Source organism: Mustelus asterias, chromosome 19 (assembly GCF_964213995.1).
Source record: "Mustelus asterias chromosome 19, sMusAst1.hap1.1, whole genome shotgun sequence".
Taxonomy (NCBI): Eukaryota; Metazoa; Chordata; class Chondrichthyes; order Carcharhiniformes; family Triakidae; genus Mustelus; species Mustelus asterias.
In genome coordinates, this window is record NC_135819.1 from 19,805,428 (window position 1) to 19,831,288 (window position 25,861).

Here is a 25,861-nt window from a genome sequence, read left to right on the forward strand (position 1 = left end):
CGACAGTGCAGGAGGAGGCCATTCGGCCCATCGAGTCTGCACCAACCACAATCCCACCCAGGCCCTATCCCTGTAACCCCACATATTTACAGTCCTAGTCCCCTGACACTAAGGGGCAACTTAGCATGGCCAATCAACCTAACCCACACAAAGAACAAAGAACAAAGAACAGTACAGCACAGGAAACAGGCCCTTCGGCCCTCCAAGCCTGTGCCGCTCCTTGGTCCAACTAGACCAATCGTTTGTATCCCTCCATTCCCAGGCTGCTCATGTGACTATCCAGGTAAGTCTTAAACGACGTCAGCGTGCCTGCTTCCACCACCCTACTTGGCAGCGCATTCCAGGCCCCCACCACCCTCTGTGTAAAAAACATCCCTCTAATACCTGAGTTATACTTCGCCCCTCTCACCTTGAGCCCGTGACCCCTCGTGAATGTCACTTCTGATCTGGGAAAAAGCTTCCCACCGTTCACCCTATCTATCCCCTTCATAATCTTGTACACCTCTATTAGATCTCCCCTCATTCTCCGTCTTTCCAGGGAGAACAACCCCAGTTTACCCAATCTCTCCTCATAGCTAAGACCCTCCATACCAGGCAGCATCCTGGTAAACCTTCTCTGCACTCTCTCTAACGCCTCCACGTCCTTCTGGTAGTGCGGCGACCAGAACTGGACGCAGTACTCCAAATGTGGCCTAACCAGCGTTCTATACAGCTGCATCATCAGACTCCAGCTTTTATACTCTATACCCCGTCCTATAAAGGCAAGCATACCATATGCCTTCTTCACCACCTTCTCCAACTGTGTTGCCACCTTCAAGGATTTGTGGACTTGCACACCTAGGTCCCTCTCACATCTTTGGATTGTGGGAGGAAACCGGAGCACCCGGAGGAAACCCACGCAGACACGGCGAGAACGTGCAGACTCCACACAGACAGTGACCCAAGGCCGGAATTGGGTCTCTGGCACTGTGAGGCAGCAGTGCTAACCACTGTGCCACCATTGGCCATGCTAAATTCTCCCTCAGTGTACCCGAACAGGCGCCGGGGTGTGCCAACTAGGGGATTTTCACAGTAACTTAATTGCAGTGTTAATGTAAGCCTTACTTGTGGCACTAATAAATAAATAAATTTAAACTTAACTCCCATCCATCCCACAACCAACCAGCCAATCCCATCCATCCCACAATCAACCTATCATATCCACTCATCCCCTCACCAACCACTCAGGCAATCTCACAGCCAACCAATAAACCAGCTCCGCAGACAATTAACCACACGGCACTGCTCAATTCTTAACATCAAGTGGAGATTTTTCCCTCAATAATCTCTCTCTCAACCTTTCTGTGCCAGTCACTGCACGGTCTCTCGTTCTCAGCAGCCCAGACAACTCACTCCAAAGAAGAGAATAAACTCCTCTACGCACTGGAGGCATCAAATAATGAGCACCTAGACCAGGCTGACTCTCCCAGTGCAACACTGAGGGAGTGCCGCACTGCCAGAGGTACTAGTTTTCAGATGAAACATTAAACTAAGGCTTCTGCCTCAGTTGGGACGTCTTGTTGAAGTTGTACAAGACATTGGTAAGGCCACACTTGGAATACTGTGTACAGTTCTGGTCACCCTATTATAGAAAGGATATTATTATTATCGCATTGCCATTTGTGGGACTTACTGGGCGTAAATTGGCTTCTGTGTTTCGGGCAATCTTGATCAATTGGGCCAGTGGGCTGATGAATGGCGGATGGAGTTTAATTGAGATCAATGCGAGGTGATGCATTTTGGTAGATTGAACCAGGGCAGAACTCAAATTAATGGTAGGGCGCTGGGGAGAGTTACAGAACAAAGAGATCTCGGGGTACAGGTTCATAGCTCCTTGAAAGTGGAGTCACAGGTGGACAGAGTGGTGAAAAAGGCATTCGGCATGCTTGGTTTCGTTGGTCAAAACATTGAATACAGGAATTGGGACGTCTTGTTGAAGTTGTACAAGACATTGGTAAGCCCACACTTGGAATACTGTGTACAGTTCTGGTCACCCTATTATAGAAAGAATATTATTAAACTAGAAAGAGTGCAGAAAAGATTTACTCGGATGCTACCAGGACTTGATGGTTTGGGTTATAAGGAGAGGCTGGGTAGACTGGGACTTTTTTCCCTGGAGCGTAGAAGTTGAGGGGTGATCTTATAGAGGTCTATAAAATAAGGAGGGGCATAGATCAGCTGGATAGTCAATATCTTTTCCCAAAGGTAGGGGAGTCTAAAACTAGAGGTTTAAGGTGAGAGGGGAGAGATACAACAGGGTCCAGAGGGGGCAATTTGTTCACACAGAGGGTGGTGAGTGTCTGGAACAAGCTGCCAGAGGTAGTAGTAGAGGTGGGTACAATTTTATCTTTTAAAAAGCGTTTAGACAGTTACATGGGTATGATGGGTATAGAGGGAAATGGGCCAAATGCGGGCAATTGGGGCGAGCTCAGTGGGGTTAAAAAAAAGGGACGGCATGGACAAGTTGGGCCCAAGGGCCTGTTTGCACGCTGTGAACCTCTATGATTCTATGCTGCCCTTGTCCTTTAGATGGTAGAGGTCGTGGGTTTGGATGGTACTGTCTACGTAACCTTGCTGAGTTGCTGCAGTCCACATTGTAGATGGTGCACATTGCCCCACAGTGCGCCAGTGGTGGAGAGAGTGAATGTTTAAGATGGTGGGGTGCTGACCTAGTGGTCCTGGATGGTGTCGAGCTTCTTGACTTTTGTTGGAGCTGCGCCCATCCAGGCAGAATTAGTATTAGGGTATTAGCTATGAGGAGAGGTAGGATAAACTCGGTGTGTTCTCACTGGAACGACGGGAGGTTGAGGGGTGACCTGATGGAGGTTTACAAGGAGGCGGTGGGAGCAGGTACGAGAGCGGCATTTAAGGGGCAACTAGACGAATACATGAGTAGGATGGGAATGGAAGGACTCCGTTTCCGTAAGTGCATCCGGTTTCAGTTTCGACAGGCACTGTGGTCGGTGCAGGCTTGGAGGGCCGAAGGGCCTGTTCCTTTGCTGTACTGTTCTTTGCTCTTTATTCCACCGCAACCATGACTTGTGCCTTGTAGATGCTGGACAGGCTTTGGGGAGTCAGGAGGTGAGTTACTCTCTGCAGAATTCCTAACTTCTGACCAGCTTTTGTAGCCAAGTTATTTTCCAGTTAAGCTTTGTGTCAATGGTATCCACCCAACATATTTTGTCTTTCACAATCTTACACTGTTCCAAGAGGCATCCCAGTGTTGTTCGAAATGTGCTCACTGTTGTAATACAGGAAACATGGCAGCCAATTTCAACACAGCAGACTCCCACAGACAACAAATCAGTGTTGACTGAGGCACAAATATTGACTAAGATCTGTGGAGAATTCCCCTGCTCTTTGAAATGGGACATCTTGCATTTGCCTGAGAGGGCAGAGTCATTGAGGTTTACAGCATGGAAACAGGCCCTTCAACCCAACTTGTCCACCCTGCCAAGTTTTTAACCACTAAGCTAATTCCACTTGCCCGCATTTGGCCCGTATCCCTCTATCCCCATTTTATTCATGTAACTGTCTAAATGCTTTTTAAAAGACAAAATTGTACCCGCCTCTACTACTACTTCTGGCAGCTTGTTCCAGTAAGAAGACCCCATTCCAACGCCGGCATCTTCACATCACAGCTTGTTCCAGACACTCACCAGCCTCTGTGTGGAAAAACATTGCCCCTCTGGATCCTTTTGCATCTCTCCCCTCTCACCTTAAACCTATGCCCTCTAGTTTTAGACTCCCCTACCTTTGGGAAAAGATATTGACTATCTCGCTGATCTGTGCTCCTCCTTATTTTATAGGCCTCTATAAGATCACCCCTCAGCCTTCTACGCTGCAGGGAAAAAAGTCCCAGTCTATCCAGCCTCTCCTTATAACTCAATCCATCAAGTCCCGGTAGCATCCTAGTAAATCTTTTCTGCACTCTTTCTAGTTTAATAATATTCTTTCTATAATAGGGTGACCAGAACTGTACACAGTATTCCAAGTGTGGCCTTACCAATGTCTTGTACAACTTCAACAAGATGTCCCAACTCCTGTATTCAATGTTCTGATCGATGAAACCAAGCATGCTGAATGCCTTCTTCACCACTCTGTCCACCTGTGACTCAGATGCAGGGGAAGACCTTCCAAGTTTATTCTTCACTGCCGCTGAGTCTGAAAGACGTGCTGGTTAGGTGCGTTGGCCGTGCTAAAGTCTCCCTCAGTGTACCCGAACAGGCGCTGGAGTGTGGCGACTAGGGGATTAACTTCATTGCAGTGTTAATGTAAGCCTATGTGTGACACTAATAAACAAACTTTAAAACTCAAAATCCTGGAACTCCCTCTCTAACAGCATTGTGGGTGTGCCTACACCACATGGGACTGCAGCGGATTTAAGATGGCGGCTCATCACCACCTTCTGAAGGGGCAATTAGGGATGGGCAATAAATGGTGAGCTAGCCAGTGATGCCCGCATCCCATTAAGACAAATTATTTTTTCCGATTGGGGGAGTCCTGAACCAGTGGGGGGGGCAGAATTGAAAATTAACCATTGAGGGGTGATGTCAGGGAGCACTCCTTCACGCTAAGGATAAAGCTACTGTTAAAGCTGAAATGAACAGATCTGGTTGAGTAAGGCAATCGGAATGAAGCTGAGTAGATGGGGTGGCATGGTGGCACAGTGGTTAGCACTGCTGCCTCACAGCGCCAGGGACCTGGATTCAACTCCCAGCTTGGGTTGTTGTCTGCACGTTCTCCCCGTGTCTGCGTGGGTTTCCTCCGGGTGCTCTGGTTTCCTCCCACACTCCAAAGATAAGTAAAGTTTATTTATTCGTCACAAGTAAGGCTTACAATAACACTGCAATGAAGTTACTGTGAGATGTGCGGTTTAGGATGCATTGGCCGTGCTAAATTCTCCCTCAGTGTACCCAAACAGGCACTGGAATGTGGCGACTAGGGAATTTTCACAGTAACTTCATTGCAGTGTTAATGTAAGCCTTACTTGTGACAGCGATAAATAAACTTTAAAAAAAACTTTAGAGGACATTAAGATGCGGATCAACAATGGGATTGAATGGTGGATGAGCTCAGAGGGGCTGAATGGCCTCCTCTTGTGGAGAATAAGGCAGTGTCCCGTCTGCCTCCGGGAGGGATCGGGGTGGGCCAGTTCATGGTGGGAGATGGTTAAGGCCGGATGTCACTAACCGAGTTGGAGTAACTCTCTGCAGTTCCAAGTGTTGTGGGCTGGACCCGTACATTTGAAAGGAGCAGACATGAATCCCGTGACTGAAGTATTGGTCAAAGAGGCTGCGGGGAGACCACGCACTTTAAATTCACCCATTTAAAATGGCCGCCAGTTAGTGAATTCCATCAATGAACCCAACACAACTGCAGAGAAAAGGCCCGGGAGTCGGATTAGCAAGGGAATATACTTTAAACACTGTCCCCCATCACCCTTCCCTTGGTGCACTCGCCAACACTGCAACGCCATCCAGTTGGAAAATGATTTGATTTATTATGCCCCACAGCGCCAGGGGCCCGGGTTCAATTCCGCCCTCGGGTCACCATCTGTGTGGAGTCTGCACGTTCTCCCCGTGTCTGCGTGGGTTTCCTCCGGGTGCTCCGGTTTCTTCCCACAGTCCAAAGTGTGCGGGTTAGGTTGATTGGCCGGGCTAAATTGCCCCACAATGTAAGGGGGATTAGCAGGGTAAATGCATGGGGTTGCGGGAATAGGGCATGGGTGGGATTGAGGTCAGTACAGACTCGATGGGCTGAATGGCCTCCTTCTGTACTGCAGGATTCTATTCTATGATTATTGTCACATGTATTGGGACACAGTGAAAAGTATTGTTTCTTGTGCGCTATACAGACAAAGCATACCGTTCATAGAGAAGGAAAGGAGAGAGTGCAGAATGTAGTGTTACAGTCATAGCTAGGGTGTAGAGTAAGATCAACTTAATGCGAGGGAGGTCCATTCAAAAGTTTGAAGGCAGCAGGGAAGAAGCTGTTCTTGAGTCGGTTGGTACGCGACCTCAGACTTTTGTATCTTTTTCCCGATGGAAGAAGGTGGAAGAGAGAATGTCCGGGGTGCATGGGGTCCTTAATTATGCCGGCTGCTTTTCCAAGGCAGCGGGAAGTGTAGACAGAGTCAATGGATGGGAGGCTGGTTTGCGTGATGGATTGGGCTACATACACGACCCTTTGTAGTTCCTTGCAGGTCTTGGGCAGAGCAGGAGCCATACCGGGCTGTGATACAACCAGAAAGGATGCTTTCCATGGTGCATTTGTAAACATTGGTGTGAGTTAGGATAGGTGCTTGATGGCTGGCGCTGTCACAATGGGCCGAAGGGCCTCTTTTTGTGCTGTTACATTCAGTGACTAGTATTAACAGAAAATACTGGGTAAACACTGCACGTTTGGCAGCATCTGTGGAGAGAAACGAAGAACGTCCCAGGTCGAAATGACCCTTCTACAGAATTACTGAAATCAAATAGCACTCTCCAGTCAGAGTCACTCTGAACTTGGCACTATTTTCAGTTCACACATAGACCCACAGCAGTGTTTTTCTAAAGTTTAAGTTTATTTATTAGTGTCACAAGTATCTTACATTAACACTGCAACGGAGTTACTGTGAAAATCTCCTCATCGCCACACTCTGGCGCCTGTTCGGGTTACACTGAGGGAGAATTTAGCATGGCCAACGCACCCTAACCAGCACGTCTTTCGGACATCGGGAGGAAACCAGAGAACCCCGGAGGAAACCTACGCAGACACGGGGAGAACATGAAAACTCCTCACAGTGATCCAAGCCGGGAATTGAACCTGGGTCCCTGGAGCTGTGAGGCACTGCTGACCACTGTGCCACCGTACCCACGCACCCCGGACATTTTCTCTGCCACCTTCTTCAATCGGGAAAAAGACACAAAAGGTGTCACGTACCAACCGTCTCAAGAACAGCTTCTTCCCTGCTGCTGTCAGACTTTTGAATGGACCTACCTCGTATTAAGTTGATCTTTCTTTGGGCGGCACGGTAGCACAGTGGTTAGCACTGCTGCTTCACAGCTCCAGGGACCTGGGTTCGAATCCCGGCTCAGGTCGCTGTCTGTGTGGAGTTTGTACATTCTCCCTGTGTCTGCGTGGGTTTCCTCCGGGTGCTCCGGTTTCCTCCCACAGTCCAAAGATGTGCGGGCTAGGTTGATTGGCCATTCTAAATTGCCCCTTAGTGTCACGGGATGCATAGGTTAGAGGGGTTAGTGGGTAAATATGTAGGGATATGTGGATAGGGCCTGGGTGGGATTGTGGTTGGTGCAGACTCGATGGGCCGAATGGCCTCTTTCTGCACTGTAGGATTCTATGATTCTCTACACCCTAGCTATGGCTGTAACACTACATTCTGCACTCTCTCATTTCCTTCTCTATGAACGGTATGTTTTGTCTGTATAGCGCGCAAGAAACAATTATTTTCACTGTATACTAATACATGTGACAATAATAAATCAAATCAAAATTTTCCAAGATAAAGCAGTCCACTAGATCAACATCCCTCCCACCTTCAACATCCACTCCCTCCACCGCCGTGGCAGATTCTCAATTGCTGTCAACGTCAACTGGGGTATGGTCATCAGTGCAGCCACTCTCACACCCCACGAAAAATTTTTTTAGAAGTTCTGCCACAGCTCTCCGGCTCCGACAAGTCATTGTGTGTGGCCAATTGACACCGCGGTGACTGCCGCCACAGCTCACTAAATCTAATCTCTTCCCCATTGCACAAGCCTCCTCATCTTCCTCCTCCTAAAACAAGCAGCTCCTATTTAAAGGAAGCTTTTGCCTCTCTCTGTGTGATGCTTCCTGGTCCTCCTCCTCCTTCCCGCCCCCACACACACACTTATTTCCATTGTGTCTCGGGTTCCTGCTGCTTAACTCTGACAGATACCGCTCCCTCACTGAGAATGTAAAGCTGCCTTCCCGAATAATGTTCCCACGTGTCCAGGGACATGTCATCTCGATGCAATTAAACAAAACTTAATTCCTGCGGCAATGTTTGGCAGGAGCTGCTTCCAGGAATTCAGAGATCTTAAAAAAAAAACCCACACGATTCAAGGTTTCGTCCTCTTGACAGCTGCTCCATGACTGGTTTGTGTCACGATGACTTAATATTATTCCTGCTTCCCTTTCCAAGGAGGGTGTTATTCCTTGTTCATACGCCAATGGCCCAGCTTGTAGTAGCATGCAGCAACACACTAACAACACGCACATGGGCGGCAGGGTGGCACAGTGGTTAGCACCGCTGCCTCACAGCGCCAGGGACCCACGTTCGATTCCCGGCTCGGGTTACTGTCTGTGCAGAGTCTGCACATTCTCCCCGTGTCTGCGTGGGTTTCCTCCGGGTGCTCCGGTTTCCTCCCACAGTCTGAAAGATGTGCTGGTTAGGGTGCATTGGCCGTGTTAAATTCTCCCTCAGTGTTACCCGAACAGGCGCCGGAGTGTGGCGACTAGGGGATTTTAACAGTAACTTCATTGCAGTGTTAATGTAAGCCTAACTTGTGGCACGAATAAATAACCTAACCTAATCCATTGACTGGGCAGTAAGGGTACACCATGTGCCTCCATCGCCACATCGTCTCCGCAGTTCTTTTGAAGGCAGCACTCATGGAAGAGACATTTTCTCAGCATCATGTCCATAGCCCCTTGCTGCCCACCTCCACCCAGCACCTCACCTCCACCCAGCACCTCACCTCCTCTCCAGCCCCTCGACCCCACTCCATCGCGGCCCCTCGACCCCACTCCGCCGCGGCCCCTCGACCCCACTCCGTCGCGGCCCCTCAACCCCGCTCTGTCACAGCTCCCTCGACCCCCACTCCGTCGCTACCTCTCGACCCTCACTCTGTCGCGGCCCCTCGACCCCCACTCCATCGCGGCCCGCTCGACCCCACTCCAACACCTCACCCCCATCTCGTGCAGGTTCAAATAGGGCCACCCTCCAGCTAAGGGTCAGTGCCGTCCGAGGGGGCAGCAGGGAGACAGGGGCAGCGACAGGGGCAGCTTCCCACTCTATGAACCCAGTCAGTCAGTAACCTTTCTGTTAGAAATATTTCTCACTTGTGGTCCATTTCCTTTTAACAGTATCCACCTCTGGCAGGACACAGGTCCTTATCCAAGAGCCTGTGTGTGCATGTGCTAGTGCGTGGCCATGTAAGTGCTAGTGCATGACCGTGTGCGTGTGCTAATGTGTGACCATGTGCGTGTGCTAGTGCGTGGCCATGTACGTAGAATCATAGAATCATAGAAACCCTACAGTGAGGAAAGAGGCCATTTGGCCCATCGAGTCTGCACCGACCACAATCCCACCCAGGCCCTACCCTCTTATCCCTACATATTTTCCCAGCTAATCCCTCTAACCTACACATCTCAGGACACTAAGGGCAATTTTAGCATGGCCAATCAACCTAACCCGCACATCTTTGGACTGTGGGAGGAAACCGGAGCACCCGGAGGAAACCCACGCAGACACGAGGAGAATGTGCAAACTCTACACAGACAGTGACCCAAGCCGGGAATCGAACCCAGGCCCCTGGAGCTGTGAAGCAGCAGTGCTGACCACTGTGCTACCGTGCTGTACGTGTGCTAGTATGTGTGAAGGGCACTGAGATAGTCGACTGTTGGGGGCATCACAGCTAAATTCAGTTCTCTGGTCAGGTTGACACGACCTTTTCCAGCCCAGTCACTGATCACCAGCATCACTTCCACAGGTTCCTTCATTCCACAATCCATAGATGCTGAGGGGGAAGCAACATTGCCGGAAAAACACCCACCGGGAATGCAGTAAATGACTTTCAGCTGCGACCATCAGGTGGTCGAGAGAGAGAGAGAAATGTTCACTCCACCACCTCAAAGTGCACTGACAGTTTGCTGACACGCAAATCAAAGCACAGCTCCTGATGTGTAACAACTTCCTCGGATGGGATTTTTAAAAAGACTTATGGTCTTATGGTCTAACTTCCTCGGATGGGATTTTTAAAAAAAGGTGGACGGCAACTTTCCAAAGCTCGAGGCTAACTTTTATGGGAATCGCTGACTGCATCAAATTCCTGGAAAACCCACTTAGCTGTCCCGAGGGTCAGTGAGGCAAAGGCAGCATCCGTCAGAACCCAAAGGAGGGAGAGAGGGCTGGAGGTTCGATACCCAGGCGGACGAGATGGTTGCCAGTGTAGAGGGGCAGCCATCTCGTCCACCTCATTGTTTGCCATTCCCGGGGAGTGGACAGAGGGAGGAGAGGGTGGCCGGAGGACGGGTGGGAATTTTCAAACTTCTCCAGTTGAAATCTTGAACTCTGCCGGGACAGACGGCAATTGTTCTGGGCCCAGCTGTGATGCCTTCTACAGTCAAATACCTCAGCAACGTATATTAACACCAGAGTAAAAGATTTGCAAGGTGCTGCAGGCCAAAGTAGGGGAGGCGATACGAGGGCAGATCATCGAAAAGCTTGGTTTGGTTTGATTTGATTTATTATTGTCGCATGTATTAACATACAGTGAAAAGTATTGTTTCTTGCGCGCTATACAGACAGAGCATACCGTTCATAGAGAAGGAAAGGAGAGAGTGCAGAATGTAGTGTTACAGTCATAGCTAGGGTGTAGAGAAAGATCAACTTAATGCGAGGTAGGTCATTCAAAAGTCTGACAGCAGCAGCAGGGAAAAAGCTGTTCTTGAGTCGGCTGATACGTGACCTCAGACTTATCTTTTTCCCGATGTAAGAAGGTGGAAGAGAGAATGTCCGGGATGCGTGGGGTCCTTAATTATGCTGGCTGCTTTGCCGAGACAGCAGGAAGTGTAGACAGAGTCAATGGATGGGGAGGCTGGTTTGCTTGGTCAAAGAGGTAGTAGAGTTTTAAAATTGAGATATTGCCAGACTGAGAGTCATGTAGAGTAACACAGCCACATGGTTAAAACAAAGACCAGCACAGGAACAGGCCCTTCAGCCTCCAAGCCTGCACCGATCTTGTTTACCTAACTAACCAACTGCTTATATCCCTCTATTCCTCGTTTGTTCATATGCCTATCCAGATAAGTCTTAAATGTGGCTAATGTAACTGCCTCAACCACCTCACTTGGCAGTGCATTCCAGGCCCCCACCACCCTCTGTGTAAAAAACGTCCCCCGCACATCTCCACTGATCCTTTCCCCCCCTTATCTTGAACTTGTGCCCCCTTGTAATTGTCATTTCTGCCCTGGGAAAAAACTTCCAACTGTTCACCCTATCTATACCCCTCATAATTTTATAAACTTCTATCAGGTCGCCCCTCAGCCTCCGTCTTTCCAGGGAGAACAATCCCAGTTTATTCAATCTCTCCTCATGGCTAATACCCTCCATACCAGGCAACATCCTGGTCAACCTTTTCTGCACTCTCTCCAAAGCCTCCTCATCCTTCTGGTAGTGTGGTTACAGGACAACATTGACTCCACAGTATCCTTACCAACTCCAGGCAATGGGATGTACTTCTGAGGCTGTATAAGGCTCTGGTCAGACCCCATTTGGAGTATTGTGAGCAGTTTTGAGCCCCGTATCTAAGGAAGGACGTGCTGGCCTTGGAAAGGGTTCACAAGAATGATCCCTGGAATGAAGAGCTTGTTGTATGAAGAACGGTTGAGGACTCTGGGTCTGTACTTGTTGGAGTTTAGAAAGATGAGGGGGGATCTTATTAAAACTTACAGGATACTGCAAGGCCTGGATAGAGTGGACGTGGGTGTTTCCACTAGTAGGAAAAACTAGAACGAGAGGGCACAACCTCAGGCTAAAGGGACGATCCTTTAAAACAGAGATGAGGAGGAATTTCTTCAGCCAGCGAGTGGCGAATCTGTGGAACTCTTTGCCGCAGAAGGCTGTGGAGGCCAGGTCATTGAGTGTCTTTAAGACAGAGATAGATAGGTTCTTGATTCATAAGGAGATCAGGGCTTATGGGGAAAAGGCAGGAGAATGGGGATGAGAAAAATATCAGCCATGATTGAATGGCGTGGCAAACTCGATGGGCCGAGTGGCCTAATTTTGCTCCTCTTATCTTGGTCTTATGGTCTTAAGAGCAACTCTTAGTCCCACTCGACCCACCTTTCCCTCAGAGTCCCTGCAGCGTATTCCAGATCCTGACCACTCACTGTGGAAAAACTTGTTTCCTCATGTCACTTGTTGCTGCTTCACTCCCACATCACATTTTTTCAGATTCATTCTTAGGGTGGCGTTGGTAAGGCCAGCAATTATTGCTCATTCCCTGTTTGTCCTGGAGGAGGCGATTGTGAGCTGGCCTCTCAACCCTTCCAACGAAAGGAACTTTCACCCCGTTGACCCCTCACTTTTGAGGCATCTCTCTGATTTCTTCTTCTCCTCCTTTTCTCTTAAGATAACAGCCTCAGCTTCTCCAAGCTGACCACTTCACCAAAGTTCCATAACCCTGGAACCATTCCCGGGAATCTTTTCTGCATCCTCTCCCTGAAGTGTGGTGTCCAGAATTGTACACAATGCTCCAGTTAAGGTCAAACCAGGGTTTTTTTAAAAAATATATTTATTAGTGTCACAAGTAAGGCTTACATTAACACTTGCAATGAAGTTACTGTGAAAATCCCCTGGTCGCCACACTCCGGCGCCTGATCGGGTACACAGAGGGTGAATTTAGCATGGCCAATACACCTAACCAGCACGTCTTTCAGACTGAGCGGGGGGGGGGGGGGAACGGGAGCACCCGGAGGAAACCCACACAGACATGGGGAGAACGTGCAGACTCTACACAGACAGTGACCCAAGCCGGGAATCGAACTAGGGTCCCTGGCGCTGTGAGGCAGCAGTGTTAACCACTCTGCCACATTTAGCATAACTTTCTTACTCTATGCCCCTATTTATTGGGCGGCACGGTGGCATAGTGGCTAGCACGGCTGTCGCACAGCACCATGGTCCCAGGTTTAATTCCGGCCTCGGGTCACTGTCTGTGTTGAGTTTACACATTCTCCCCGTGTCTGCGTGGGTTTCCTCCGGGTGCTCCGGTTTCCTCCTACAGTCCAAAGAAGTGCAGGTTAGGTTGATTGGCCATGATAAATTGACCCTAGTGTCGGGGGGATTAGCAGGGTAAATGCGTGGCGTTACGGGAATAGTGCCTGAATGGGATTGTGGCTGGTATAGATGTGATGGGCTGAATGGTCTCCTTCTGTACTGTAGGGATTCTATGATTTATCACACCCTGGTCATTATATATATCGCCTCTCCTTATTCTTCCTACCAAAGTGATTCACTTCATACTTCTCTACATTAAATTCTATCTGCTACATGTCCAATCACCCTACCAGAAACCCACCAACACCTCCACTTTCTCAGGAGGCTAAGGAAATTCGACATGTCCGCTACGACTCTCACCAACCTTTACAGATAGAAAGCATTCTTTCTGGTTGTATCACAGCTTGGTATGGCTCCTGCTCTGCCCAAGACCGCAAGGAACTACAAAGATTTGTGAATGTAGCCCAATCCATCACGCAAACCAGCCTCCCATCCACTGACTCTGTCTACACTTCCCGCTGCCTCGGGGAAAGCAGCCAGCATAATTAAGGACCCCACGCACCCTGGACATTCTCTCTTCCACCTTCTTCCATTGGGAAAAAAGACACCAAAGTCACATACCAACCGGCTCAAGAACAGCTTCTTCCGTCTGCTGCTGTCAGACTTTTGAATGGACCTGCCTTGCATTAAGTTGATCTTTCTCTACACCCTAGCTATGACTGTAACACTACATTCTGCACTCTCCCCTTTCCTTCTCCCCTATGTACTCTATGAATGGTATGCTTTGTCTGTATAGCGCACAAGAAACAATACTTTTCACTGCATCCCAATACGTGACAATAATAAATCAAATCACTAAAATCATTATACTCCTCTCAGTTCACAATACTTCAGAATTGCATCAGCACTTCTAAACGTCAGCCACACAGGGTCAATTTTTAAAGCCCAGACTGCAGTACACCGGGGGCTTGGTCATTCTATGCTTCACACTTGCACACACCCCATCCAGCGATGTACGCTCCATCCCATCGTACTCCATTCAGAACCAGACTCTGGCACTCTTTCTTATTGGTGTTCAGCCAGCCAGTCGCAGTCCAAGCAGGAGCCCCCCACCCCCCTCCCTCCCGAGGCTCTGAAATTGACCTCAGCACCTTTTGGACAAGGGGATGTCTTTGTCCCCCCCGTCATTTGAGGGTTGCTGATCAGCTGTCGATACCCCTTTTTTAAAAAAAAACTCTTGCGGTGTGTGAATTGTATTTTAAGCATCAAATTCTGGCAAAAGCACCCCCCACCCCTGGAGGATCGTAAAGATAGCGGTCGGCGAGCTGGTAGCATCTGGAAAATCGGCTTACCGTAAATTGGTTGTGCCGAATGGCCCACTGCTTTGTTGCAATTGGACAATACAAATGAGAAGGAAGTAAGCCATTCAGCCCCTCAAGCCTGTCCCACCATTTGATAAGATGTTTTGACTTATAAAACTCCTAAACCCAGCAGGCATGGACGCTGGACCTGCGTCATTGTAATTAAATAAACGGCGGGAATTATTTTATTCCTTTATGAAGAAAATTTGGGGCGGCATGGTAGCACAGTGGTTAGCACTGCTGCTTCACAGCTCCAGGGACCCGGGTTTGATTCCCGGCCTCGGGTCACTGTCTGTGTGGAGTTTGCACATTCTCCTCGTGTCTGCGTGGGTTTCCTCCCACAGTCCAAAGATGTGCGGGTTAGGTTGATTGGCCATGCTAAAATTGCCCCTTAGTGTCCTGGGATGCGTGGATTAGCGGGTAAAATATGTAGGGATATGGGGGTAGGGCCTGGGTGGTATTGTTGTCGGTGCAGACTCGATGGGCCGAATGGCCTCTTTCTGCACTGTAGGGGTTTCTATGATTTCTATGAAATGGTTTTGTTTTCCAGAATGGAATGGTTTTCATTCAGTGTGCCCAGTAGAGGGCTTAGCTACTGTCCCACAAAGGGGAGAAAATATAAGCGCACAACCTCCGATCAGTAAGTCATATGCCAATTTCTCAAGAATAGAATAGAACAGAATCCCTACAGTGCAAAGGAGGCCATTTGGCCCATCGAGTCTGCACCGACCACAATCCCACCCAGGCCCTATCCCCATAACCCCACATATTTACCCTGCTAATCCTCCTGACACTATGGGTCAATTTAGCATAGTAAGAAGTCTCACAACACCAGGTTAAAGTCCAACAGGTTTATTTGGTAGCAAATGCCATTAGCTTTCGGAGCGCTGCTCCTTCATCAGGTGAGTGGGAGTTCTGTTCACAAACAGGGCAGATAAAGACACAAACTCAATTTACAGAATAATGGTTGGAATGCGAGTCTTTACAGGTAATCAAAGCAAGTGGCGTTTGCTACCAAATAAACCTGTTGGACTTTAACCTGGTGTTGTGAGACTTCTTACTGTGTTTACTCCAGTCCAACGCCGGCATCTCCACATCATTCTAGCATGGCCAATCAACCTAACCCACACATTTTCGGACTGTGGGAAGAAACTGGAGCACCTGGAGGAAACCCCTGCACACACGGGGAGAATGTGCAAACTCCACACAGACAGTGACCGAGGCAGGGATTGAACCCGGGTCCCTGGCGCTGAGAGGCAGCAGTGCTAACCACTGTGCCACCGTGCCACCTAAGAGTCAAAGGTTGCAGGGGTTGGGGGGGGGGGGGGGGGAGGGGGGGGAGAGTGACTCCTAATCTTTTCCTTTCCCCCCTCTTCACTAAGAGAGACCAAAATGCATAATGAACACATGCAACAAAGACAGAAAATGCAGGACAGTAGGTGTTAATGGCAGCATTAACTGAAAAGTGCCAATAGCAGCATAAAGATATCGGAGTGAGTTAATTACAGAACAAACGTCAGGGCTCAGTGGGAGCAAAACTGAAAACCCGGGGCCCGAACACCCTGTGGGGGAGGGGTGTGGTTGTATTGGGGCAAACCAAGGAAACCAAAAAAAAAGGGAGGGGGTCAAAAAGCAGGGGAAAGTTCTGAGTGTAAAGTTGTTGAACGGCACGGTGGGACAGCGGTTAGCACTGCTGCCTCACAGCACCGGGGGCCCGGGTTCAATTCCAGCCTTGGGTCACTGTCTATGAGGAATTTGAACGTTCTCCCTGTGTATGCGTGGGTTTCCTCCCCCACTCTGAAGACATGCGGGTTAGGTAGATTGGCCATGCTAAATTGCCCCTAGTGTCAGAGGGATTAACTAGGGTGAATGGAGTTATGGGGATAGGGCCTGGGTGGGATTGTGGTTGGTGCAGACTCAAAGGGCCGAATGGCCGCCTTCTGCACTGTAGGGATTCTATGATTCCGTGAAGAGTTCAGAAGGCTGTAACTTGGAAGACAAGGCTGCTATTAGCACATCCTCAATCCTTAACGTCACCATTAACCTTTGTCTTATGTCCATGATATCTTTGATTTGATTTATTGTCACATGTATTAGTATACAGTGAAAAGTATTGTTTCTTGCGCGCTATACAGACATAGCATACCGTTCATAGAGAAGGAAAGAAGAGAGTGCAGAATGTAGTGTTACAGTCATAGCTAGGGTGTAGAGAAAGATCAACTTAACGCGAGGTGGGTCCATTCAAAAGTCTGGTGGCAGCAGGAAAGAAGCTGTTCTTGAGTCGGTTGGTTCGTGACCTCAGACTTTATCTTTTTCCCGACAGAAGAAGGTGGAAGACAGAATGTCCGGGGTGTGGGGTCCTTAATTATGCTGGCTGCTTTGCCGAGGCAGCGGGAAGTGTAGACAGAGTCAATGGACGGGAGGCTGGTTTGAGTGACGGATTGGGCTGCGTTCATGGCCCTTTGTGTTGCCTCTTATGGGGCAACCTAGGACAAGAGGTCACAGGTATTGGTTGCGAGGCGATTTGATTTACTGTCACATGTATTAGCATACAGTGAAAAGAGGGGTCACGAGCTCAAGGTGAGAGGGGCGAAGTATAACTCAGATATTAGAGGGATGTTTTTTACACAGAGGGTGGTGGGGGCCTGGAATGCGCTGCCAAGTAGGGTGGTGGAGGCAGGCACGCTGACATCGTTTAAGACTTACCTGGATAGTCACATGAGCAGCCTGGGAATGGAGGGATACAAACGATCGGTCTAGTTGGACCAAGGAGCGGCACAGGCTTGGAGGGCCGAAGGGCCTGTTTCCTGTGCTGTACTGTTCTTTGTTCTATTGTTTCTTGCGCGCTATACGGAGAAAACATACTGTTCATAGAGAGTGCAGAATTTAGTGTTACAGTCATAGCTAGTGTGTAGAGAAAGATTACCTGTCAATTGCTCCTTAAGCTGTGACCTACCCCTGACCTTCTGATCTGCCTGACCCCTGTATGATTCGTCATGTTTCTATCCCTCTTCTGGGTCTGTTGAAGAATCACGTGGACTGGAAACGTTAACTCCGTTTCTCTCTCCGCAGATGCTGCCACAGCTGCTGAGCTTATCCGCCCTGTTCGGTTTCTATTTCAGATCTGCAGGGGTATTTTGCTTTGATCTGAATGAACGCCACCGCATTAGGACGTGCAGGAATTAGGGCCTGCAAGTGGGCTTTCGCTTGGAGTGTTACTTTTTTAAAAAAAACTTATTTTCGGGAAATGAAGAACGTTTGCAAATTCACAGAGCTCATCACAAACACTGCCGGCGACTCATTTGTACGTGTGACATAAAATAAAGGAGTTGGGTGGTTTGCCATCATGTCTCATTGCACAAGAATGCTTTCCAGCCCGCTGCCCCGTGCAGCCTGAAAAACAGCACATGACGCCATCCGAGATTACAGTATTTAACAAGACTCGAGTGTGAAAAGGAACACACTCCAGATTGTGGGGGACACAAGGTCACTTACAGGAGTTACTGACAACAATAAACCAGAGACACGGGCTGGAATAAAACCCCAAACGAGACAAGCACATTAACCTGAATTTATTATTTGTGCGTCTGGGAGACAGAAGTATAACATAGGAAATTGCACACGGGTTTGTTATATTATCTCGGAGAAGTGCGCTCCGAGCAGCGTGGCGAAGACAGAAAGCACACACACAAGGAATGTACGGCCGGAAAGAATGGCCCAAGTTGTCAAACCCAAAGCGAGTATCTGAATTCTCGGAGTGCCGTCCTCACGTCTATAAATAATCCCAAACCGTGTGAAGGGGAGCGATGTGAAACCTGCCTTGACGGGACAAACACCCCCTCAGTGCGCGGATGCCAAATTTCCAGAGTTATCCGTGCTCCCTCGCATTGAGATAGCGATGCGGTGCGTGGTTAATCACCCCTGCACAACATCGGCCATCTGAAGCAGACACTCCCAACTCTGGACAAACACGCGCACAGGCCCGTCAGTGTACAAGAGGGTTGAGCTCAGACCTTCCATAGGGAGCAGACCACTCGAGGGGGTCGGATACAGACCCTTCACTGTAACCGAACTCCCAAGAGGGCCAGGTGCAGACCCTTTATCAGAAACAAACTCCACACAGCATTGGGTGCAGACCCTCATTGTTGTAAGCACTGGATGAGATAGCGAGGAGAGTCTGATGTTCGTAGGTCCTCTCTCCCTCTCAGCTGCTGGGTGACATGTCTCGAAATTCAGATTCTTAGAATTTACCATTTCTTTCTTTATTTTTGGGACTGGAAACAGGGAAACCATCTCATCCGGCAGCCCCTGGAGAGCTTAGGAATAGGGAGGTCACAAGGCATGGTTTGAACGTTGGTCAGCTATCACTAGAGTCCCACCAGAACGGCCCCAGAGTCCTGCTGGCATTGCTCTCGTGATCGCCTCAGCTACAAACTCCACTCCCCTGCTGCGCCCCTCCCTAAAAACCAGGCCCACCAGCCCTCTCATCTAACACCCCAATCGACTAGCAACTGGAATCGGTGCGTCACAGCTGGAGGGCTAACAGCTGTCCGTTTGCAATTTATTCTTTTTTTAAACACAGTCTTGCCTTGAAAAGAAAATCTTAATTTTCTAAAAATGTTCTAAAAAGTGCTTCAAACTAAAACAAAATTTAGTTCCTTTAAATCTTCAGCCCCTTTTTATCGGGGCTTTGTCAGCAGAGGCCTAGATTACTGCGGAACCATCTTGTACCAACATCTCATACCTTAGTTAAGACATGATTCCATAAAGTGCTGAACGTGGCTCTTCCACCCCTGACAGATGCTGCGGAAATTCATCTCACCAAAATAGAATCGTAGAAACCCTACAGTGCAGGAAGAGGCCCATCGCGTCTGCACCGACCACAATCCCACCCAGGTCCTATCCCCCCCCATAGCCCTACTTATTTACCCGGGCAGCACCATGAGATAAACAGCCTGAAGCCAGCCGAGGGGCCAGAGTCCTGAGCTGTTGTGCGAACGGCCACCAGAAACCTGCGCCACCTCAACACTCGATGTCTCCGCACCACCTCCACCCCAGCAGCATATCTCTACCTGCAAAAGGGCTGCAGACAGTGACAACACAAGTCCCAGTCTGGATGCAGATGAACTCCCCGCTTCGATCCCAGCACTGCACTGCTGCCAAGCCGTCATGATGTGGAGATGCCGGCGTTGGACTGGGGTGATGGGTGATGGACTAATGGTACTTGCTACCAAATAAACCTGTTGGACTTTAACCTGGCGTTGTTAAAACTCTTACTGCTGTCAAGCGACAGACTGGTTTCACTCACGTCATTTGCATTGTGCAACTTAACCCTCCGCTCACTGCACCGGGGAAATAACCCTCCTTTCATTGAGAGGTGTCACTGGAGATTGTTTTAAATAGACCTGGTTTGCTGCGATGGAGGTTAAACAGATTCTGGCAAATAAATAAGACTTTGCTCGCCGCTAAACACTTACTCAGCGTCCGACCACAACTCTCCCACTGCCTCCAACTCACTGGCCAACACTCATGTCAACTGGCACCTCCTGAGGGCGGAGAAAAGGAGTTGGAAAAAGACACTCCTTTTGTGCCCAACTCACAAAGCAAAATAAAACTGTTGATGGTCACTTCCCAGATGATTACTGACTGATGGGGAAATCAATAGCCAGTAATAAAAAAAATAAACTGGTCATACCGGCGCCAGTTCCAGACGTCACGAAGAATACATCAGCCTTGGAGGGGAGACGGCCAAGGCTGAAAGGATTAAGTTGAATATTCTGGAGGACAGGGTGAGCAAATCGAGGTGTTTTGACATGATGATAGAACCACGCTGTAAGTGGGGGTTAAAATGCAGTATCTAACTGGCTGGTGGAGTTGGAAAAGCAGAAGGGACCGAACAGCCCAGAGGCTGATCTCGGAGGGTGACAGACCCCAAACTTTAACCCTGCCCCATTTGCCAACACATTGATCCAGTTCACCGAGGGAGGTGGCAGAAATAACGGATCATTACCAGACCGGGAGCACACTCCAACGCACAGGGAGAATGATTGAAGTCACTTGAAGTCTGGTCGGGTCGATTTACCATCAGGTGAGACAGCCAGTTACTGTCACACTTAACCAGCGGAATACAGAGAAACGTCAATGCTTATAGTTCATTGCTTTAAAATCACTAAATTACATGATAGTCTCTCAGTAATGTTCCCTTCGTATTAATACATAAAATTTAAAATATCTCTACTCGAAAGTAATTCTTCCTTACAGTAAACGTGTCAGTTATTTGGAGGAAGGACTTCCGTTACTCACTCCCTCAGGCCACTCTGTTGCAAGTGCCCCCCGTCTCACTCGAAAGCACAGAGGACAAACCCTCTGCTGATCCTCCCCAAAGGTGTGCGTGTGTGTTTGATCGGAAGGTTTCGGTTACTCCACACCGTGTGGGGACGGCTGGAATCGCTGTGCAAGGCCCGGGGCAGCGTCTGGAGCACGCACCACCTTCAGTTTACCGACAGGTTGTCCTCGTAAGTGGTTACCCTGTGGGGGGAGGAGGGCACAGACAGGTTTAAAATCAAGGTCCGGTCGCACAAACACAACTCGAACAACCACCAAGCATTTCGTCATTAGTCTCAATAATTGTGGGAGCCACGCTGATCCAGATCCTGCTCTGTGAGGCTCCCAATCCGGTTTGATCTGGGGACTGACTCTAACCAGAGTGAAGCTTGATTCGTACATGGACGGGAAACTATTTGGGAATGCCAAGTTCAGCAAGCTTTTAAAACTCTTCGGAGATGAAGGCAGGCACCACAATCATTGAAATCATTGAAATCATAGAAACACTAGTGCAGAAAGAGGCCATTCGGCCCATCGGGTCTGCACCGACCACAATCCCACCCAGGCCGTATCCCCATACTCCTACATATTTTACCCCCTAATCCCTCTAATCTACACATCTCAGGACACTAAGGGGCAATTTTAGCATGGTCAATCAACCTAACCCGCACATCTTTGGACTGTGGGAGGAAACCGGAGCACCCGGAGGAAACCCACGCAGACACGGGGAGAATGTGCAAACTCCACACAGTGACCCAAACCGGGAATCGAACCCAGGTCCCTGGAGCTGTGAAGCAGCAGTGCTAACCACTGTGCCACCGTGCCGCCATAATGCACAGGGAGTTCTTGGATTTTCTTTTGCTTTATGCATTTTTAAATTGAATTTAAATTGGACCACATAGTCGTTTATCATTAATGATGCCCTCACATGGACAGTTTTGCTTTCAGTGTTAACTCGAACATATCGGTCGCACCCAGAGCCCAACACCAACTGTTTCTTGGATGAATGAACCGGAGGGGCAGACGCTCCTACTCTGGGTTCGAATCCGGCATTAGCTGTACTTTGGGGAAGGGTATGACAGAGTGAAGAGTGATATTTAACACAGTGTCGACGGCTCCCCACAAGGATGTCAGCTTGACGTGGAGCGCACGTTCCCTTCCGACAGCGACACGCACGCAGGGAGCCCAGGGTACACTCACTGGACAATAACCAGACACAGCGCAGGGAGCCCAGGGTACACTCACTGGACAATAACCAGACACAGCGCAGGGAGCCCAGGCTACACTCACTGGACAATAACAAGACACAGTGCAGAGAGCCCAGGGTACACTCACTGGAGACTAACCAGACACAGTGCAGAGAGCCCAGGGCACACTCACTGGAGACTAACCAGACACAGTGCAGAGAACCCAGGGTACACTCACTGGAGACTAACCAGACACAGCGCAGAGAACCCAGGGTACACTCACTGGAGACTAACCAGACACAGCGCAGAGAACCCAGGGTACACTCACTGGAGACTAACCAGACACAGTGCAGGGAGCCCAGGGTATACTCACTGGACAATAACCAGACACAGTGCAGGGAGCCCAGGGTATACTCACTGGACAATAACCAGACACAGTGCAGGGAGACCAGGGTATACTCACTGGACAATAACCAGACACAGTGCAGAGAACCCAGGGTACACTCACTGGAGACTAACCAGACACAATGCAGAGAACCCAGGGTACACTCACTGGACAATAACAAGACACAGTGCAGGGAGCCCAGGGTATACTCACTGGACAATAAACAGACACAGTGCAGGGAGCCCAGGGTACACTCACTGGAGACTAACCAGACACAGTGCAGAGAACCCAGGGTACACTCACTGGACAATAACCAGACACAGTGCAGGGAGCCCAGGGTATACTCACTGGAGACTAACCAGACACAGTGCAGGGAGCCCAGGGTACACTCACTGGAGACTAACCAGACACAGCGCAGGGAGCCCAGGGTACATTCACTGGAGACTAACCAGACACAGCACAGAGAACCCAGGGTACACTCACTGGAGACTAACCAGACACAGTGCAGGGAGCCCAGGGTATACTCACTGGACAATAACCAGACACAGTGCAGAGAACCCAGGGTACACTCACTGGACAATAACAAGACACAGTGCAGGGAGACCAGGGTATACTCACTGGAGACTAACCAGACACAGTGCAGAGAACCCAGGGTATACTCACTGGAGACTAACCAGACACAGTGCAGGGAGTCCAGGGTACACTCACTGGAGACTAACCAGACACAGTGCAGGGAGCCCAGGGTACACTCACTGGAGACTAACCAGACACAGTGCAGGGAGCCCAGGGTACACTCACTGGAGACTAACCAGACACAGTGCAGAGAACCCAGGGTATACTCACTGGAGACTAACCAGACACAGTGCAGGGAGTCCAGGGTATACTCACTGGAGACAAACCAGACACAGTGCAGGGAGTCCAGGGTACACTCACTGGAGACTAACCAGACACAGTGCAGAGAACCCAGGGTATACTCACTGGACAATAACCAGACACAGTGCAGGGAGACCAGGGTATACTCACTGGACAATAACCAGACAGTGCAGGGAGACCAGGGTATACTCACTGGACAATAACCAGACACAGTGCAGAGAGCCCAGGGTACACTCACTGGAGACTAACCAGACACAGTGCAGAGAACCCAGGGTATACTCACTGGAGACTAACCAGACACAGTGCAGAGAACCCAGGGTACACTCACTGGAGACTAACCAGACACAGTGCAGGGAGCCCAGGGTACACTCACTGGAGACTAACCAGACACAGTGCAGGGAGCCCAGGGTACACTCACTGGAGACTAACCAGACACAGTGCAGGGAGCCCAGGGTACACTCACTGGAGACTAACCAGACACAGCGCAGGGAGCCCAGGGTACACTCACTGGAGACTAACCAGACACAGTGCAGAGAACCCAGGGTATACTCACTGGAGACTAACCAGACACAGTGCAGAGAACCCAGGGTATACTCACTGGAGACTAACCAGACACAGTGCAGAGAACCCAGGGTATACTCACTGGAGACTAACCAGACACAGTGCAGAGAACCCAGGGTATACTCACTGGAGACTAACCAGACACAGTGCAGAGAACCCAGGGTATACTCACTGGACAATAACAAGACACAGTGCAGGGAGCCCAGGGTACACTCACTGGAGACTAACCAGACACAGTGCAGGGAGCCCAGGGTACACTCACTGGAGACTAACCAGACACAGTGCAGAGAACCCAGGGTATACTCACTGGAGACTAACCAGACACAGTGCAGGGAGTCCAGGGTATACTCACTGGAGACAAACCAGACACAGTGCAGAGAACCCAGGGTACACTCACTGGACAATAACCAGACACAGTGCAGGGAGTCCAGGGTACACTCACTGGAGACTAACCAGACACAGTGCAGAGAACCCAGGGTATACTCACTGGACAATAACCAGACACAGTGCAGGGAGACCAGGGTATACTCACTGGACAATAACCAGACACAGTGCAGAGAGCCCAGGGTACACTCACTGGAGACTAACCAGACACAGTGCAGAGAGCCCAGGGTACACTCACTGGAGACTAACCAGACACAGTGCAGAGAACCCAGGGTATACTCACTGGAGACTAACCAGACACAGTGCAGAGAACCCAGGGTACACTCACTGGAGACTAACCAGACACAGTGCAGGGAGCCCAGGGTACACTCACTGGAGACTAACCAGACACAGTGCAGGGAGCCCAGGGTACACTCACTGGAGACTAACCAGACACAGTGCAGGGAGCCCAGGGTACACTCACTGGAGACTAACCAGACACAGCGCAGGGAGCCCAGGGTACACTCACTGGAGACTAACCAGACACAGTGCAGAGAACCCAGGGTATACTCACTGGAGACTAACCAGACACAGTGCAGAGAACCCAGGGTATACTCACTGGAGACTAACCAGACACAGTGCAGAGAACCCAGGGTATACTCACTGGAGACTAACCAGACACAGTGCAGAGAACCCAGGGTACACTCACTGGAGACTAACCAGACACAGTGCGGAGAACCCAGGGTATACTCACTGGACAATAACCAGACACAGTGCAGAGAGCCCAGGGTACACTCACTGGAGACTAACCAGACACAGTGCAGAGAACCCAGGGTATACTCACTGGAGACTAACCAGACACAGTGCAGAGAACCCAGGGTACACTCACTGGAGACTAACCAGACACAGTGCAGGGAGCCCAGGGTACACTCACTGGAGACTAACCAGACACAGTGCAGGGAGCCCAGGGTACACTCACTGGAGACTAACCAGACACAGTGCAGGGAGCCCAGGGTACACTCACTGGAGACTAACCAGACACAGCGCAGGGAGCCCAGGGTACACTCACTGGAGACTAACCAGACACAGTGCAGAGAACCCAGGGTATACTCACTGGAGACTAACCAGACACAGTGCAGAGAACCCAGGGTATACTCACTGGAGACTAACCAGACACAGTGCAGAGAACCCAGGGTACACTCACTGGACAATAACCAGACACAGTGCAGAGAACCCAGGGTATACTCACTGGAGACTAACCAGACACAGTGCAGAGAACCCAGGGTATACTCACTGGAGACTAACCAGACACAGTGCGGAGAACCCAGGGTACACTCACTGGACAATAACCAGACACAGTGCAGAGAACCCAGGGTATACTCACTGGACAATAACAAGACACAGTGCAGAGAACCCAGGGTATACTCACTGGAGACTAACCAGACACAGTGCGGAGAACCCAGGGTACACTCACTGGACAATAACCAGACACAGTGCAGAGAACCCAGGGTACACTCACTGGACAATAACAAGACACAGTGCAGAGAACCCAGGGTATACTCACTGGAGACTAACCAGACACAGTGCAGAGAACCCAGGGTATACTCACTGGAGACTAACCAGACACAGCGCAGGGAGCCCAGGGTACACTCACTGGACAATAACCAGACACAGCGCAGGGAGCCCAGGGTATACTCACTGGACAATAACCAGACACAGCGCAGGGAGCCTAGGGTACACTCAC

The 25,861-nt window shown here is 49.8% G+C and overlaps 1 protein-coding gene across 1 annotated transcript in view; it reads right to left on the reverse strand.

The window, feature by feature from the left end:
- Window positions 1-17,981: 17,981 nt before the first annotated feature.
- The window catches only part of mcoln1a (mucolipin TRP cation channel 1a), a 74,580-nt gene continuing 66,700 nt past the window's right edge, over window positions 17,982-25,861 (reverse strand). The window contains exon 14 of the mRNA XM_078235121.1: window positions 17,982-20,952. Coding sequence (XP_078091247.1) covers window positions 20,916-20,952 — 37 coding nt within the window. The 3' untranslated portion in view covers window positions 17,982-20,915. The remainder of the gene's footprint in view (window positions 20,953-25,861) is intronic.